Raw genomic sequence first — 16389 nt, forward strand, 5'->3', positions numbered from 1 at the left:
AAGAACAAAAGATTTATTGCAAAGAACAAAAAGGTTTTGCCTCCACAGCAGCTTGTTATGAAAATGATTGTATTTGATGATTGAATGTTCTTCTTCATCGTAATACTGTGTGATGTGTGCTAAAAGAGGAACAAGGACACGAACTATCATCAATATTATTTCATCTTACATGTCTTATTTAAAAAAATATGACATTATATAAATATGCACTACTGTTCAAAAGTTTGAGGTCACTTAGAAATGTCCTTTTTCTTGAAATCAGTTCTTTTCAATGGAGATAGCTTTAAATAAATGATAAATCAAGTCTAGACTTTGTTAATGTGGTAAATGACTATTGTAGCTGGAAACGGCTGATTTTTAATGGAATATCTCCATAGGGGTACAGAGGAACATTTCCAGCAACCATCACTCCTGTGTTCTAATGCTACATTGTGTTAGCTAATGGTGTTGAAAGGCTCATTGATGATTAGAAAACCCTTGTGCAGTTATGTTAGCACATGAATGAAAGTGGGAGCTTTCATGGAGAACATGGAATTGTCTGGATGACCCCAAACTTTTGAACAGTAGTGTACAGAAGGATATGGAAATCATAACGCAGTGTTTGAGCGGTCGTAGGTGAGCTGGTGTGCTAAGAATGAAGAGTGGAAAGGCACTTGGTCCTGATGATAAACCTGTGGAGGTATGGAAGTGTCTCGGAGAGGTAGCAGTAGAGTTTGTGACTGGGTTGTTCAACAGGATCTTAGATAGTGAGAAGATGCCCGAGGAATGGAGGAGAAGTGTGCTGTGTTCCTCTGACGCTCACTTGAACTAAAAGCATTTGAGCTGCACACTACTAAAATATGTATATTTTTGTTTGAGTATATAGTTCTTCTTTATAGTCCGAAATTTGATTAAATGGAATTAAAAATGTCAACAAAAAGATCAGATCTTAATCATTTATTGTCTCCATAATGTAAAGTCACTTCTGTTCACCTTTTTGGTTCTGAATCAGAGAAAGCAGCATTTTCTCATCAATTCTGTCTCGTGCTTTAATCATTAATGTTTCAGGTCATCCTTGTTATTGAACTGTTTTCCATCATGATGAACTTTTCTTGCCATAAATCTCCATAACTTTCTGATGGGATTAAGGTGTGAGGACTTGGCAGTCAGTTCATCACATCTAGATCACTCTTTCCAAAGTATTCTGTGCTCTTCTGTGGTTTGTGGTAAATTCATCCTGAAATCCTTCCATTTCTGTCCTCAATATTCTACCAAATATCAAAGATTCCTTTGGAAGCAGATCTTCAAGGATTTTAGATTTGATTTCCAACAATCAGAATGTTAGAAGTTTCCCTGTTGATCATATTTTACTGATAGTTTCTCCCAAATGTTTCAGCTCATTTTACTGGAATATTCTGAAGTAAAGTTTGTGTTTTCTGGTGAATGGATCAGATCTCACATTTAGTTTCAATCAAACCCTGAGGCTTCTGGAAAATACACACAGCTTTAAAATAATGTTGGATCATCTGCTGACTGTGTCGTTATTAAATGCTTTTAGAGTTCATTATTTTTAACCCTCGTGTCGTTTTAAAGTTGGAAAATGTGGAAAATAATAAATATTTTCACCGTGAAACTTCTGATGTCCACATTTTAACATTTTTAGGATATTTTTAACATTTTTTGGTGGAAAAAGAAGAAACGTTTCTAAAGAACATTCACATAAAATCTACCAAAATCCAGTAAATTGTCTGGATTTTGGTTGATTTTTATGTGAATGTTCTTAAAGAAAATATCAGAAGTTTTACTGATAAATATGGAATCACTTTAGATATTTTTAGGATTTTTTTGAAGATTTTATTCATTTTTGAAAATATTTACAAGAATTTTCCTGCCAAATTAGGGGGATTTTGTTTTGTTTTTTAAATAAAACTTTTAAGGAATTATTGGAATTTTCTTCCTGAAGGTTTTTGCACATTTTCATAAATTTGGTGAATTTTTTTGGCTGAATTTCTGGATTTTTCCTGTTTTTTGGTGGCGTAAATGAAGCCAACAGGAGGGTTGATATCCAGAGCTAATAATAAACAGCAGAGGACTGATGGGTCTCCTTGGTGTTTGCTCCTGTTAACATCTCATCTTCTAGTAGTTCCACATTGAAGGAATTCTGCTGGACAACACTGAGAGCATATGAATGAATTTTCAATCCAAAATAATGCAGTGAATGTCAAATAAAGTGGTGTTGAAGCTTGTCAGAAGCTTTCAATGAATGTAGAAAGAGTGTAAAAGCAGCATCCTCTACCAAATGAGCACAATCCATCAATCATCATCAAAGTGTCCAAATTCCAGAGAAGACATGAACTGCAGATTGTAAATGAGTCAAAGTATCCATTTAAAAACCATTTCTAGACCATGATCACAAAGTCAACCACTAGATTGTTCTTTTGTGTCTCATTTTGTGATATTTTGTCTGGTTTTTTTTTGGTTTTTGTCTGACTTGTCGTTCATCTCATGTTTTGTTTCTCGTTTTATCGTGTTGTTTCCTTTTTGTCTCTGTTGTGTTTTTCTCTGATTTCTGTCATTTTGTGTTTTGCTTTATTCGTTGTTTGTGTGCCGTTTTGTGCATTTTTGTCTCGTTTTTGTCCATTATCCATTTTTTTTGCTGCTTTGTAACTTGTTTGTCTACTTTTTTTGCCTCTTTTTTGTTTTGTGTCGTTTGTCTATATCTTTAACGTTCTGTGTCTGATTTTCGCAATATTTTGTCTGGTTTTTGCCTCATTTTTTGTCTTTTTGAATCTGACTTTTGTGGTTTTGATCCTGTAGTAAAAAGCGGTCCGGCCCACTTGAGATCAAAATGGGCTAAATGTGGAACCTGAACTAAAATGAGTGTGACTCATTGATTGAAAGCTTCTTTGAATGCTTCAAACAGTCATTCTCTAATATCAGCCCAGAAAAACGGATCAAAGTTGGTTGTAAGTCCATCTGGAGCCGCTGATTTCCCCAAAAACATTTTCATTCCAGCTCTATCAATCTCTCCAAACACGTGCTTTTAAAGTCAGTCTGAGGAAGAAATGCTTTGACTTGTTAAGAAACAAAAGAAGAGGGGGACTGATTTTGCTCTTCAAGGTAAAATGGGAAAAGTAAGAAGTCACTTCAGTGGTGCAAGAAGAGACTCAATCGTTCTAACCTGGCTAAGACTCAGACACTGCAGTCTGAAAAGTGGACTGGCTTTGATTGGGAAGCACAGAGATAGGAACTGTGAGTGAGGTGAACTAGAAACTGTGAGAAATGTTCTTCTTTCGTGTAAGCTCTACTCATGCCAACAGAAGAAACATGAGAGACTAGGAGCAGCTGGACGAACTGTTTTTAATCTTTGTTTTCTACTTAACATGGAGGAGTGGACAAATGTGAAGAAACTTCTGAACTTTCTCATGACCACAGGACTGCATAAGAAAATATGGAGGATTCTCTAAGGACTATGAGTAACATCCAGTAGGTGGCAGCAATACGCCAATGATGCGTCTCGTCTGCCTAATTCAATGAGGAAGAAAAAGTAACTCAGTGTTTCTGCCGGAACTTCACAGTGTGACACCCGGCGGATGTAAACAAAGAAGCATGAGTAGAGTTTGCTTCACTGCTGTGTGGACTGAGCTATAAAACGGCTTTATTATAGTATGAATGAGAAATATCAGAGCGATAAAGTAACGATGTGTTCAGTTGAGTATCTGAGAGAGTTGATCAGCGACAGACTAGCTGCTGCTGCTGGAGAAATATTCTCAGAGTTTGAAAAAACCATCGTCCAGTACCAGGAGGAGATCGATCGTCAGCGCAGACTGCTGGATGTCATCTGGAAACCACACATCCCCTTACAACCCATAGGTGTGTATGTGTTTTGATGGTGAATAATTCCACTTCTAGCATGTAGAACATCATGAAGTGTTGAGATGAACTGAGACACACTGTGAGGAAGAGAGAATGGGCTCATAATATGGAGTCTGTTAGTTGATGCTGTGTGGAGTTTTAAAAACGTGATCGTTGTGTTGATTGACCCTGGAAGCAAGAACCAAAGTTTCCTGTTCAGAGGTGCTGGAAGTGTTTATCTGAACTACTCCACACTGACAGCAACTGCATTGTGTTATCAAACAGTTTAATAATAAAACTCTGACAGAGGACTCAGTCATTCCATCATTTCAGTCCAGAGACATAATTCCATGTATAGAGATCATTCAAGATCTAAAGAAAGAGCACATACAGAGTTAGAGAGTATAGAAGTAATGTGTTCAACTGCATTCCACTATTAACATGTTGGGTTTCACTCATGAGTCAAATCAACAGTACAGTAACCAGCAGTAAAATAAGAATAACATTAAAATCCAAATGTCCTGACAGGTTTGAAGGCTGAAGAGGACAGCAGCTTTATTCAGACAGATTTTAATGGATCCCCATCAAACCTGTCTGTGTGGTGTGTAGAAAAGTACCCAGTGGTGTTTACCATTAGAACTTTGTGATCCTGTATCCACTGTGGAACAACGTGTTCATAGAAATGTTCAGTCATTTGGAGATGCTTGTATCATTCCTGCTGCTGTTTCATGGCTCAAAGACTTCTATTATAAAGCATCATATTCTTTTTGCGTCAAACATTCGACTGTTGAGCTGATTTTGTTGGAGACAGCCAGTCCTGGACAAAGTGACAGATGTGTGTTCTCTCATCATCACAGTAGTAACCATTATCTTTTGTCTCTTTGTTCCTCCAGAGCTCCCACAGTCTTATGTCTGTGAGAATGAGAAGACTGTTGTTGACCATCAGCCCCATGACCAAGAGAGAAACTCCATGGTGGATCATGAGGACCCAGAGCCTCTACGGATTAAAGATCAGCAGGAGGAACTCTGCACCAGTCAGGACCAATCAAACCCAGAGATTTCTCAAATTAAAATGGAACAGGAAGAATTGTGCACCAGTCTGGACCAATCAAACCCAGGGTTACCACAAATTAAAGTGGAACAGGATGAACTCTGCTCCAGTCAGGAGGAAGAGTTAATTGGATTGAAACAGGAGACTGATACCTTTGAGGTGACTCCTGCTGATGAGGAAAGTGACCACAGTGAACCAAAACCAAACAGTGATCAGCTCCTGTTTCACATCTCTTGTGTAGCTGAGAGCCCAGATCAGGAAGGAAACAAGGATGTAGACTCAGGATCAACTAGATGTATCGAGCTGAAACCAAGACATCAGAGTAACAACAGTCACAGTAATGATGTAGACAATGCTCCAACATCAGCGAGACAGTGTGATAATGACAAGGCAAGAAAATCTGCAACATGCGAGGTCTGTGGAAAAGCTTTTAGTCGTAAATCAAATTTAATCAAACATCACAGAACCCACACAGGTGAGAAGCCATATTCTTGTGAAACCTGTGGAAAAAGCTTCAGTCAGCGGAGCTCTTTGACTGAACACTTGAAATATCACACAGGTGAGAAGCCGTATGTTTGTGGAACCTGTAAAAAAGGCTTTATTCGACGGACCCATTTGACTGCCCACATGAGATGTCACACAGGTGAGAAACCATATGTTTGTAACATTTGTGGAAAAAGATTTTCTAGTTCATCAGCACATAATAGGCACATGGCAGTTCACAAAATGGTAAAGCCATATTCTTGTGGAACCTGTGGAAAAAGCTTCAGTCAACGGCGCTCTTTGACTGTCCACATGAGATGTCACACAGGTGAGAAGCCATATTCTTGTGGAACCTGTGGAAAAAGCTTTAAACATAGTTATCAATTAAAAGCCCACATGAGAATCCACACAGCTGAGAAGTCATGATCCTGAAACATCTGTGAAAAATAAAGAAGAACTAAGCTTGAAACAACATGTAAGAATTGGTACAGGTTAAAAGTAGATGTTTTAGATTTAAAGCAGCTTTAGTCTGTGCTTCAACAACAACTGTGAGGAAGTATGTAAGCAATCCTTGATGATTAGACCAGATGGAGTCTGGACTGTGGTGGTGGAGCAGCAGGTAGAAGAACCAAACTGAATGTCTGGATGGATATGGTATTGGTACAGACTGCTACATTTCTGCTATCATGACATCCTTCATCAGCAGAGCACTGATTGGAGATAATGTGAAGCTGTTTGGAACATTTTCACATCCTGCTGAGAGAACATGGCTGTTCAGGTGTGAACATACTGCTGGAATCCACTCAGCTTGAGCTTTGCTGTCTTTCTAGTAAAAGGAGGCAACGAGATACAGAGACATTGTGACAGTAGAACACAACAGAATGTGTCACTGCAGCAGAGGAGATCTGGACATGAAATAAAGTTGTAATAAAACGTCTACAGCTCCATGACTGCTTCATGAAATGTTTTGAATGTATTTAAACAGATGAACATTTACAAGTTGTTTCATAATTAATGTAACATTGAAGATCCCCAGCAAGAATAACTCTGAGTCAGATGTCAAAGACATAACCAACATTATTATGTTTTCAAGCAACAGACACGTGGTTTTACTAGTAGTAGCTGATACACTCCTGCAAATGTCAAAACCAGAAATGTTAAAAACAGGTGAAGCTGTGCTGCAGTTTCTGCTGGTTACATAAAGGTCTTATGCTATTTATTTCTTCTATTGTCACCACATAGGTCATCTGTGTGATTTGTTAGTAGGATCTCTTTGTGTCGTCATACAGCACATTGAACCCTTGTATTGTCTGAACGTCCTGAACACTCCTCCTGTCCTCGGGGTCAGAAATGACCTGCCTCCACTGAGCCTCTAAAATAGAGCAGCTTAATGGAATTTTTAACCAAAAATCTATTTTACATGAAGAAACAACCTGTCATGCATCACACACTTTGTGAATGCCTGTTTTTGCTTCCTCAGAGGGTAGAAAGACTGTATTTAATCAGTGAACACCATTCGTTTTTATACCATTGTTCATGCTGTAACTGTTTTCTTTCTTTAAGTAGAGGTTTATTATCACTATTATTGCTGCTAAAGGTACTGCATAGGTGTAAACATTTCTTGTTTTGCAAGAGATAATACTTCTATAGCCTAATAAAGTACCAGAAATGTGCAGAAATGAACTTGAAATGCATTTTTGAAGGGAAACAACAGTGTACTGTATACTGTACAATGGAATATAAAACTACAAAACTCAACTACCAGATACTAGTACTCCCTCATTTTTTGAGTCATTGCTCCCACCAGAAAGATGCATAACCTACATCAATCATAAGAACAGAAAAAATAACAGATTCAAGCAAAATATTCCGAACATATTAAGCTCTAATTAACACATGGAGGACAGACTGCAACTGTATTTGTCACACGTGCAGCACACAGTATTTGTTTTACAGTCCTTCTTGTTACTCCTGGATGACTAAAAAAATCTGATCTCTGACCTGCTGGGTACTGAAACCTGAAAACTGCCCTCATGACTTCAGCAATATCAGATTAGTCCATATTAATTTGAAAATCTGCAAATATGACAATCTCAACAGTCCAGAAGTAGCCAGGGTGTAGAATCTTGACCCCACTCTGTATTATGCTAGTTATTTAATGTTTTGTAACCTCGGTCACTTTTCCATGGGGGTCAATTTTCTATCTGACACCAGGTAAAAAATGACCTGAAGACAGTCTTTGTACCCTGGTGGTGTACAGCTTTGATGAAAATATAAACAAAAACAATGTTTCACTTTTTCTAATGTTGGGGTCACTTGAGGAAAAGTGATCAAATTTCAAGTTGAAAAAGGTCATTTAGGGGTCGTTCTATGCTATTAAACATGGTGGCCTGGTTCATTTTGACCCGAAGACAGCACTAAGGTTCAAACAACAGCAAATCAGTAAAAGTATTTTCCAGTTGAGTATGCTAAGAATTTACCTCAAGTTTAAATAATGAGTCCACAGTATTATTAGTTATTTAAAGAAATGCATGACCAGAATTAGCAACAAAAATGACTAAAATGAGACACAAAATGAACATCTCATTTGGATCATTTTGTACATTTCTGTCTGTTTTTAGGGGGAAAAAAAGTGTCAGAAATCAGACTGTAAATGATCTATGAACAAAGCTCTCTGTAAAAACCCTCAGAATGTTTCATGACTATAAGAGAAGATTTCTAGATCATTTTGTGTCTCATTTGTGTCATTATGTGTTTTTTTTGGTCAGTTTACATCTTTCTGTCTGGTTTTAAACATTTTGCATCTTTTCATGTTATTTTTTTTTCTTCCATTTTGGTCATTTTGTGCCTTAATTTTGACCATTTTGTGGTTCATTTTGGTCATTTTTTGGTTTATTTCTATTTAAAATTGTTCATCTTGTTAGTTCTTTTGGTCAGTTCACGTCTATTTCATCATTCTGTGACTCAGTGGACATTTCTGTTTCAGTTTTCATCTCATTTTTGCTCTGAATTGCTCATTTTATCTCTCATTTTAGTCATTTTGTATCACTTTAAGGTTGTTTTTTCATTTTCTACATTTTGTGTCTCATTTTCATAATTTTTGCTTAATTTTAGTCCCATTTTGGACACTTATCTTTTTGTTTCACATTTGATGTCCCTTTTCTAATTTTATGGCTCATTGTGGTATTTTTCTGTCTTGGTCGGATGTTTTATGTTCCATTTTGGTCATTTTGTGTCCCATTTGAACTGTCCCATAACACTGTTGGACCGTTCAGTAGACTCTGTTTGGGTCTTTTTCTCACCACTGAAACATTTTGTCCATTTGTGTCTCATTTTGGTCATTTTATAGATTAGATTAGATCCAACTTTACTGTCATTGCACAGAGAACAAGTACTAAGACAGTAAATGCATTTTTTAAAAGTCCATTGTGATGTCAGAGAGAAGAACTAACAACTGTTACCACATTCCATATTCTGAAGAAAAACATGGAAACACTTGAGAAAGTCAGTTTAACACACAAACCTTGGAGATATTGGAGAGTTGTGGTGAAGATTTCAAGTGTGAAACTTGTGAAGACATTGTGAGCAAAGACTGTGACAGAAAAATGAAGCCTCCTCAGCCAGATAGGAAACATTCAGGTAAGACAGAAGTCCAGACAACGAGCTGCAACTCAGCTCCAGATATCAAACTACACACTGACATGTTAGACTGAAGTTTTCACAACACTGACAAGCTAACATTTGCTCATTTTGTGCCTTATTTTGATCAGTTTGCATCCTTAGGGTGTTAGTGGATAAAATGTTGTCATTTTTAATCTCTTTTGTTGTTTTTGTTCCATTTTGGTGACTTAAAGGCTGTTTTTGTTGAATTTGGTCATTTTGTGTCTCATTGAGGCTCATTTTCATCATTTTGTCTCTAACTTTGGTCACTTTTTGTCTTTAGGATTGTTTTTACTCCTCATTTTTCGTGCCTTTAAAATTTTTGTTCTATTGTGAACATTTTGTGTCTCATTAAGATCATTTTTTGTATCATTTTGGACATTTTGCATCAGTTTAAGGTTTTTCTGTTTCATTTTATGTCTCATTTTGTTCATTTCAGTCTGTTTTTAGGGGGATAAAGTGTCATAAATCAGACTGTAAATGATATATGAACAAACCTCTCTGTAAATATATATCTAACCATTGTGATAGGGATAAATAGAAGTTCCAATCTGTTGATTTTAATTGCAGGATAATGCTTTATTAAAATATATTTCAACAGGGAAATAGCAATAGCCATTAAATCATCAGACAATTAATCAATATAACTATTGATTAATATTTCAGTGGCTCGTCATGATTCCTAACTGCTGCTATGCTTTCATAGAAGAAGAGTAATAATCACCCACATTATGTAATTTGGAGGGGGAGAGCAGACGGTGTGGCCACATCCGGCTGATCACCTGAAGAACGACGAGCCTTGGAGCCTCCAGGGGGAAGCAGAGAGAGTTCAGTCCAGATTTAGATCTGCTTGTGTCCTTTTTTGTTGTTTGGGCCAATAAAAACTTTGTTATAGTCCTCTCTGGTGTCATTCCTAATAAACAGATGATATAATGTGTGTTTGTAATGAAGAACTCAGAGTCAGGATTTTTAGTTCTCATTTCATCACAAGAACAGGACTTAAAGACTCAAATCAGGATCAAGTGTGGCTGCACAAAAAGCTGATTTTCACTGGACAATAATGTGTGAAAGTCTGTCAGCAGTTTGGAGATTCACTGCTTCCTCTCTCATTTCACACTTTGTGCAGCTCAAATGCTTTTAGTTCAAGTGAGCGTCAGAGGAACACCACATCCTGATTTTCACTCTCAACATTTGACTGGAAAAAGACGCAAACACCACATTTGGCTCCTGGAAGAATCACAACTTCCATCTTTGAAGAGGAACAAGTTTACAAGGAATCATTTAGAAGGATTTGACAAAGAAACACATTTAATCCATGAATGTGAAAACATGTTTGTGAGGGACAGAGTCATGGAGAGACTCAACTATCTGTTCAACACTGTTTCTGTACCAAGAGGAGACTCTGGAGACTCAGCTCAGCACAGAGACACTGAAGAACCAGAATCCAGGATAGAGAGGATGAGTGAATGTGGTGTTGAAGGTGTGGAGGTGGATCAGAGAGTCAGAGGAGACTCTGTAGAAGGACAGAGTTCCAACAGGAACGTCCACATAAACTGAAACTCTGTGAGAGACTGAGGAGGACCTGATGGATGTTTGACTGTGATTATACCTGACAGAGCAAGCATCACTATGAGCAACCCTGTCTCCACAAAGTTACGTTCTCAGACAACTAAAATGCATTTTCAGTTACGTGCAACAGAAACGTAATTGGTCCGGCGTTACGTTGATCTGTAACGTATTCAAAATGCGTTTGTTGCTTGTTAAATGGATGCTGCAGTCACATGTTTGTGGATACAGCGTGGTGGTGTCATGTCTTCTGTCAAGTATCACAAGAAAAGACGGGAAAATAAATCCTCCCTTTGCAATTTCATCGGGACGAAGTCCTCAGTGTGTTTTCATAATAATTCTCCTGCGCAGTGTTTTATTCTGACAGTGACATGGATCTGTTTCCTTCCCTGGGGTGATTCTGCGTTTTTTACTTGACTAAATATACTGAATAATAAGTTTGACATGAAAGGAGAAAACTGGAATGAGTGTTGATTCAGTCTCCCTCGTAGTTTTCCCCTAGCTGTCATGTCATTCATACTTTAACACTGCCATGGGCCAGATCAGCCTTTTGGAATAGCCTCGTGGAGACTTCATTCCAGCTACACGGCAGCGGTTTGGATTTCTGATTTACTTTGTATGTTGCTTACCGGAACGCTTTCATTTAGGACCAGAAGTGCGCGCTTCACTCCGCTTTCGTCGTTCTGTAACCAATCAGAGCGTGGCTAAATAAAGGCTTGATTTTCTTTTTATGCACGGCCTTATAGTAGTACATGACCAAACCCTCACTGAATGATTCAGACACCTTAACAGCAATGTAATGTGGTATGGAAACTCAATAGAATCTAACTGTACAATACATCCAAATGGAAACAAATGACAAATGACACTGCAACAATATCTCAGTATTGAAATAATACAAACATTGCTCTATAACTTTCACTGACTCAACAAATAGTCAGACATAATTGGATTGACATTAAAACATGTTCTACATACCTGTAGTTTGACCTTTTCTTTTGCCTCCTCTGTTTGGGCTCTTGCTCTCAGCCTTGCTTCCTTGAACTATGTTCACATGTCCCACCATGTGACTTGCAGGCTCTTTTCCAGCAGCTACACCTGAAGTTTTTTTAGAGCTTTTTAGGGAAAGTATCAAAAATATATTTATTAATTTAAGGTAACTCTAATTTCAAATCAAAAACATCTCTGTAGATTTGAGAAATCTTGTATGTTATGAACCCCAGCAGAAAATGAACTGCCTTTCTGTAGCAGAGCTCCAGTCAACGTCGTCTTGACAAGTAATTCTTGTGTTCAAAACCGAAGTACTTCAGCTAGTAAATACTATGTAAGGCTTGATTAAAGATAATACTACACTTGTTTTATATGAATCAGTACATGCCATGTTCTGTTTCACTCAGAAATGTCCAGTCTGTCTTCTTTCACTCTTTCCACATCATAGCATAAAGACTCTGCATGACATCAGAGTCACAGGAGTAAATTTATTGACCAGTCATCTTCTATGAGAGCATTAGAAATTAAAATGCTTCCATTTTGAAATCAGCATGTCAGTTGGAACATCACAAAGCAACATCATGCTGTGTAAACATGTTTTTTTCCACCTATAGCACTTGGTTAAGTGTATTAAAATTCAAATTATAGTCACTACTCTGGACAGATTTTGGATGATATTTTTTCAATACATACCCTCATTCTGGGATTGTGCCATTTGTCCTCTAGGGGACAAACTCCGTTTCAAATCATTGACCATCTCCCAAAAAAACTTGTTTTTTTAAAATCATAAACTGTGGAGATTTACAATGCTATCTATGAAATATTAGCTCAGTATGTCAGACACTTTCTTAGAGGTTTTTCAGTGGACTGCAGACGCAGTTTCACTCGTTTTTATTTTGTCACACTGAAATTTGAGGCTGTTTGAAGATGACTATCTCAAGAGCAATTCTAGATAAAAGCCTGAAACCTTCACTTGTTTGTCTTGCTAACGTCAGCAGATCAGATTGTTGTTAAATACAGCAGTGGAAAAAAGTTTTTGGACATCCAATACATTTGTGAAATAATGCATTAAGAATCACTTTGAGGTCTTCAAGAGTCATTTATTTTAGTACAATCATAAAACTAAATACAAACTTCATGTCTCCTTACTTAAAATCGGACTCCCCTAAGAATGCAAGATATGGCATCAAAATATGTCTGGTATTTATGTATAAAGTCTTTAATATAAGTATAGTTCTAGTTTAGTATAAAGTAATTTGTTATTGTTGTTATTTTTATAGGGCCAGTTAACAGTATAATAGAATTGAAATTCTTTATTTATCACACACCTGGGAAATTATTTGCTACAACAGCTAAAACACCAAATCACAAGTTTAAAAAAAAAAACTCGTAAATTACAGTCTGTAAGAACAGAATAATAAAATAAGGGGCTAAATGATCACAGTATGGCAGATTAAGAACAGAGAGACCATTTCAAAACTAGGACTTTAACAGAAATATGCAGGTTGAGTTAAAAGTGCAGATTGTATGATATGAAATAAAATCTGGAGTCAGATTTTTCTGGGCCACTTGACAAAATCTGACTCCCCTACTATTTTTGGAATGCAAGAAGTGGCAACCTCCAAACTTTCTCAGCTACAACATCTGCACCTCTGCTACTGCTGTGTGAAGTATCAACTATGTATTACTTATTACTATCATTACAGGAGAGAAGTTGTAGGGGTAGTCAGATTTTCTGGACCACTTGACAAAATCTGTCAGATTTTCTACACTTTCTCTCCTGTAATGACTACTTCACACAGAAGCAGAGGTGCAGATGTTGTAGCTGAGAAAAGATGGATGGATGGATGGATAGATGGATGGATGGATGGATAGATGGATAGATGGATAGATGGATAGATGGATAGATGGATAGATGGATAGATAGATAGATAGATAGATAGATAGATAGATAGATAGATAGATAGATAGATAGGAATCCTAAGGCCAGTAATCTCCTAAATTATGATTAACCATCAGAGAATCACTGCCAGTGTCATGGTAATGACTGGATGCAGCTAATTTACAAAGAAATGATTCTGAACTGCATGTCAGCTTTCAAAGATTGGACTTTTCATAGAACACTTCATGTTTTTATATTTACAGACTGACAGACAGGAATCCTAAGGCCAGTAATCTCCTCAATTAATTATGCTTAATCATCAGAGAATCACTAAACCAGCTCTGCATCTAACAGGTTCCTGCAGCCCAGAGGGATCTGAGGAACCATTAAGGTGGTAATTGAGGAAATTCACCCTGCTGCTCACTGCCTCCATCCAGACGTCTATCCCTCTACCACTGATAATTCATTTAACTGAGTAACCACTTTGAAGGGTTTAATTAATTTACAGTCACGTCTGTTAAAGACAGCTTTCCTCTTAATGGATTTTGCAACGAAGACACTAAATAAGAAATTAGACCTGAATTCTGTGAAGCCGGATCTCAAGGACTTTAAGTTTGTGGAGGACTTCATGAACTTTTACTGAACCCTGCATGGAGAAATCTTCTTGGCAGGGGTTCAGTCTGTGTCCAGTGTGCATACGCTGGTGTCGTTGTAGGGTTCCTTGTTGGTTGGACGTTGGTCCAGACTGGTCAAAGCAGCACTGTTCACCATTGGCAGAGTGCTGGCAAGTCTGAGAGTTTTGTCCATCCGTTCCATTCTGCTTGGAAAACAAACACACAAACACAGAGAACGTCAGTGTTTCCTGCAGCATTGAAGAACTGATGCCTTGCCTGAGATAGAGAGCACCCCAAATGACATCTGAAGACACTTTTACCTGTTGGAATTTAACATTCAATTGTCTGATTACATCAGAATTCCTAATCTAACCTACATCCCCAGATTAACCTGGACCAGATTTCTGTGTCAAAACGAATACAGATTAGACTGAACGATAGCTGATAATGTGTTAACAGAATTCAACTGACCACAGTTGTTCAAAACAGTTTTAAAACTATTTTGCATCAATATCCAAAATTATTCAATACATAATTGTGTGTACACTGTGACTGAGACCAGTCTTTACATACCTCACTGTGACACTGATTGAATGCTTTCTTTCTGGTGTGGATCTGCTGGTGTCGTTTCAGGGAACCCAAAGTTGTAAAAGTCTTCTTACACTTGTCACATCTGTATGGTCTCTCCCCAGTGTGGACACGTTGGTGAACTTTGAGGCATGCAGTGTAGCTGTAGCGTTTCCCACACTGGTCACAAATGTATGGTTTAACCCCAGTGTGGGTCACTTCATGAGCTTTTAACTGTGAGTACAATAGAAATGGTTTGCCACAGTGATCACATACGTACACATCATGTCCAGTGTGGATGCGTTGGTGATATTTTAAGGTCTGTTGGGAGCTGAAAGTTTTTTCACAGGAGTCACAGTGGTACCGCTTTCTACCAGAATGGGGCATTGATGGATCGACAACTGTTCATGTTGAGTAAAGGTTTTCACACACTGATCGCAGTTGAATGGTTTAACTCCACTGTGAATGAGTTGATGATTTTTAACGTACTCTTCTGAGTAAAAGCCTTTCCACACTGATCACAGCTGAATGGTTTAACTCCACTGTGAATGAGTTGATGAGTTTTTAATGTACACTTGTGAGTAAAAGCCTTTCCACACTGATCACAGCTGAATGGTTTAACTCCACTGTGAATGAGTTGGTGGGATTTCAAAGAGAGCACGTGAGTAAAAGCCTTTCCACACTGATCACAGCTGAATGGTTTAACTCCACTGTGAATGAGTTGATGAGTTTTGAATGTACTCTTGTGAGTAAAAGCCTTTCCACACTGATCACAGCTGAATGGTTTAACTCCACTGTGAATGAGTTGGTGGGATTTCAAAGAGAGCACGTGAGTAAAGCCTTTCCACACTGATCACAGCCCAAACAATTTCACTCTACTGTGAATGAGTTGATGGGATTCAAAGAGAGCACGCGAGTAAAAGCCTTTCCACCACTGATCACAGTTGAATGGTTTAACTCCACTGTGAATGAGTTGATGTCTTTTTAAATGACTCCTCCGAGTAAAAGCCTTTCCACACTGATCACAGGTGAATGGTTTAACTCCACTGTGAATGAGTTGATGTTTTGCTAGATTATTCTGTGAGTAAAACCCTGTCCACACTGATCACAGCTGAATGGTTTCACTCCACTGTGAATGAGTTGATGTTTTGCTAGATTACTTCTGTCAGTAAAAGCCTTTCCACACTGATCACAGCTTGAATGGTTTAACTCCACTGTGAACGAGTTGATGTCTTTTTAAATCACTCTTCTTAGTAAAAGCCTTTCCACACTGATCACACCTGAATGGTTTCTCCACAGTGTGAATACGTTTGTGAATTCTTAGCTTTGTTGCTGTGATGAAAGTCTTGCCACATTGCTCACAACTGAGTGATTTATCTCTTTTTGCTGTTGTTGCCGAACCATCCTTATCCACCTCAGAGGTCCCACATCTCATTCCATTGCTGTGTTTACATTTCTGTAGCAAAAGACAAAGATAAAAACAGAGGCAGTGATGGAAGAGCAGTCATGAAAAAAATTATCCTAAAAGTCTCAATTCCATGTAGTTGAACATGAGGCTGAAACAAGATCAAGAATCTGCAGACATGCTAGCAGCTTTGTCATTAGAAACCTAGAAATGTGTCAACAGCACACTCACAATGTCAACAAAACTATTTTCACAGGCCCATAGTTTTCAGCTTTCTGCACGGTAGTTTTAGAATATTGGGTAGTAAAATCTGTCCATCACCGTGAAAAGCAAAGCA

General features: G+C 37.8%; 2 protein-coding genes and 1 long non-coding RNA gene across 3 annotated transcripts in view; 1 reads left to right on the top strand and 2 right to left on the bottom strand.

The window, feature by feature from the left end:
* Nucleotides 1-16389, bottom strand: part of LOC127533707 (NLR family CARD domain-containing protein 3-like) — a 258303-nt gene that overhangs the window by 48722 nt on the left and 193192 nt on the right. The gene's annotated exons all lie outside the window — the stretch shown is intronic.
* LOC127533565 (zinc finger protein 239-like) lies at nt 3556-7132 on the top strand. The gene is made up of 2 exons (XM_051946881.1): nt 3556-3852; nt 4728-7132. Exons 1-2 carry the CDS (start codon nt 3648-3650, stop codon nt 5792-5794), a joined length of 1272 nt encoding a protein of 423 aa, XP_051802841.1. The 5' UTR covers nt 3556-3647; the 3' UTR covers nt 5795-7132.
* Nucleotides 12664-15481, bottom strand: LOC127533572 (uncharacterized). The gene is made up of 2 exons (XR_007941331.1): nt 14654-15481; nt 12664-14283 (listed from the first exon to the last, which is right to left on the bottom strand). It is a non-coding gene; the product is annotated as an uncharacterized LOC127533572 (long non-coding RNA).

Source organism: Acanthochromis polyacanthus, chromosome 4 (genome assembly GCF_021347895.1).
Source record: "Acanthochromis polyacanthus isolate Apoly-LR-REF ecotype Palm Island chromosome 4, KAUST_Apoly_ChrSc, whole genome shotgun sequence".
Classification (NCBI taxonomy): Eukaryota; Metazoa; Chordata; class Actinopteri; family Pomacentridae; genus Acanthochromis; species Acanthochromis polyacanthus.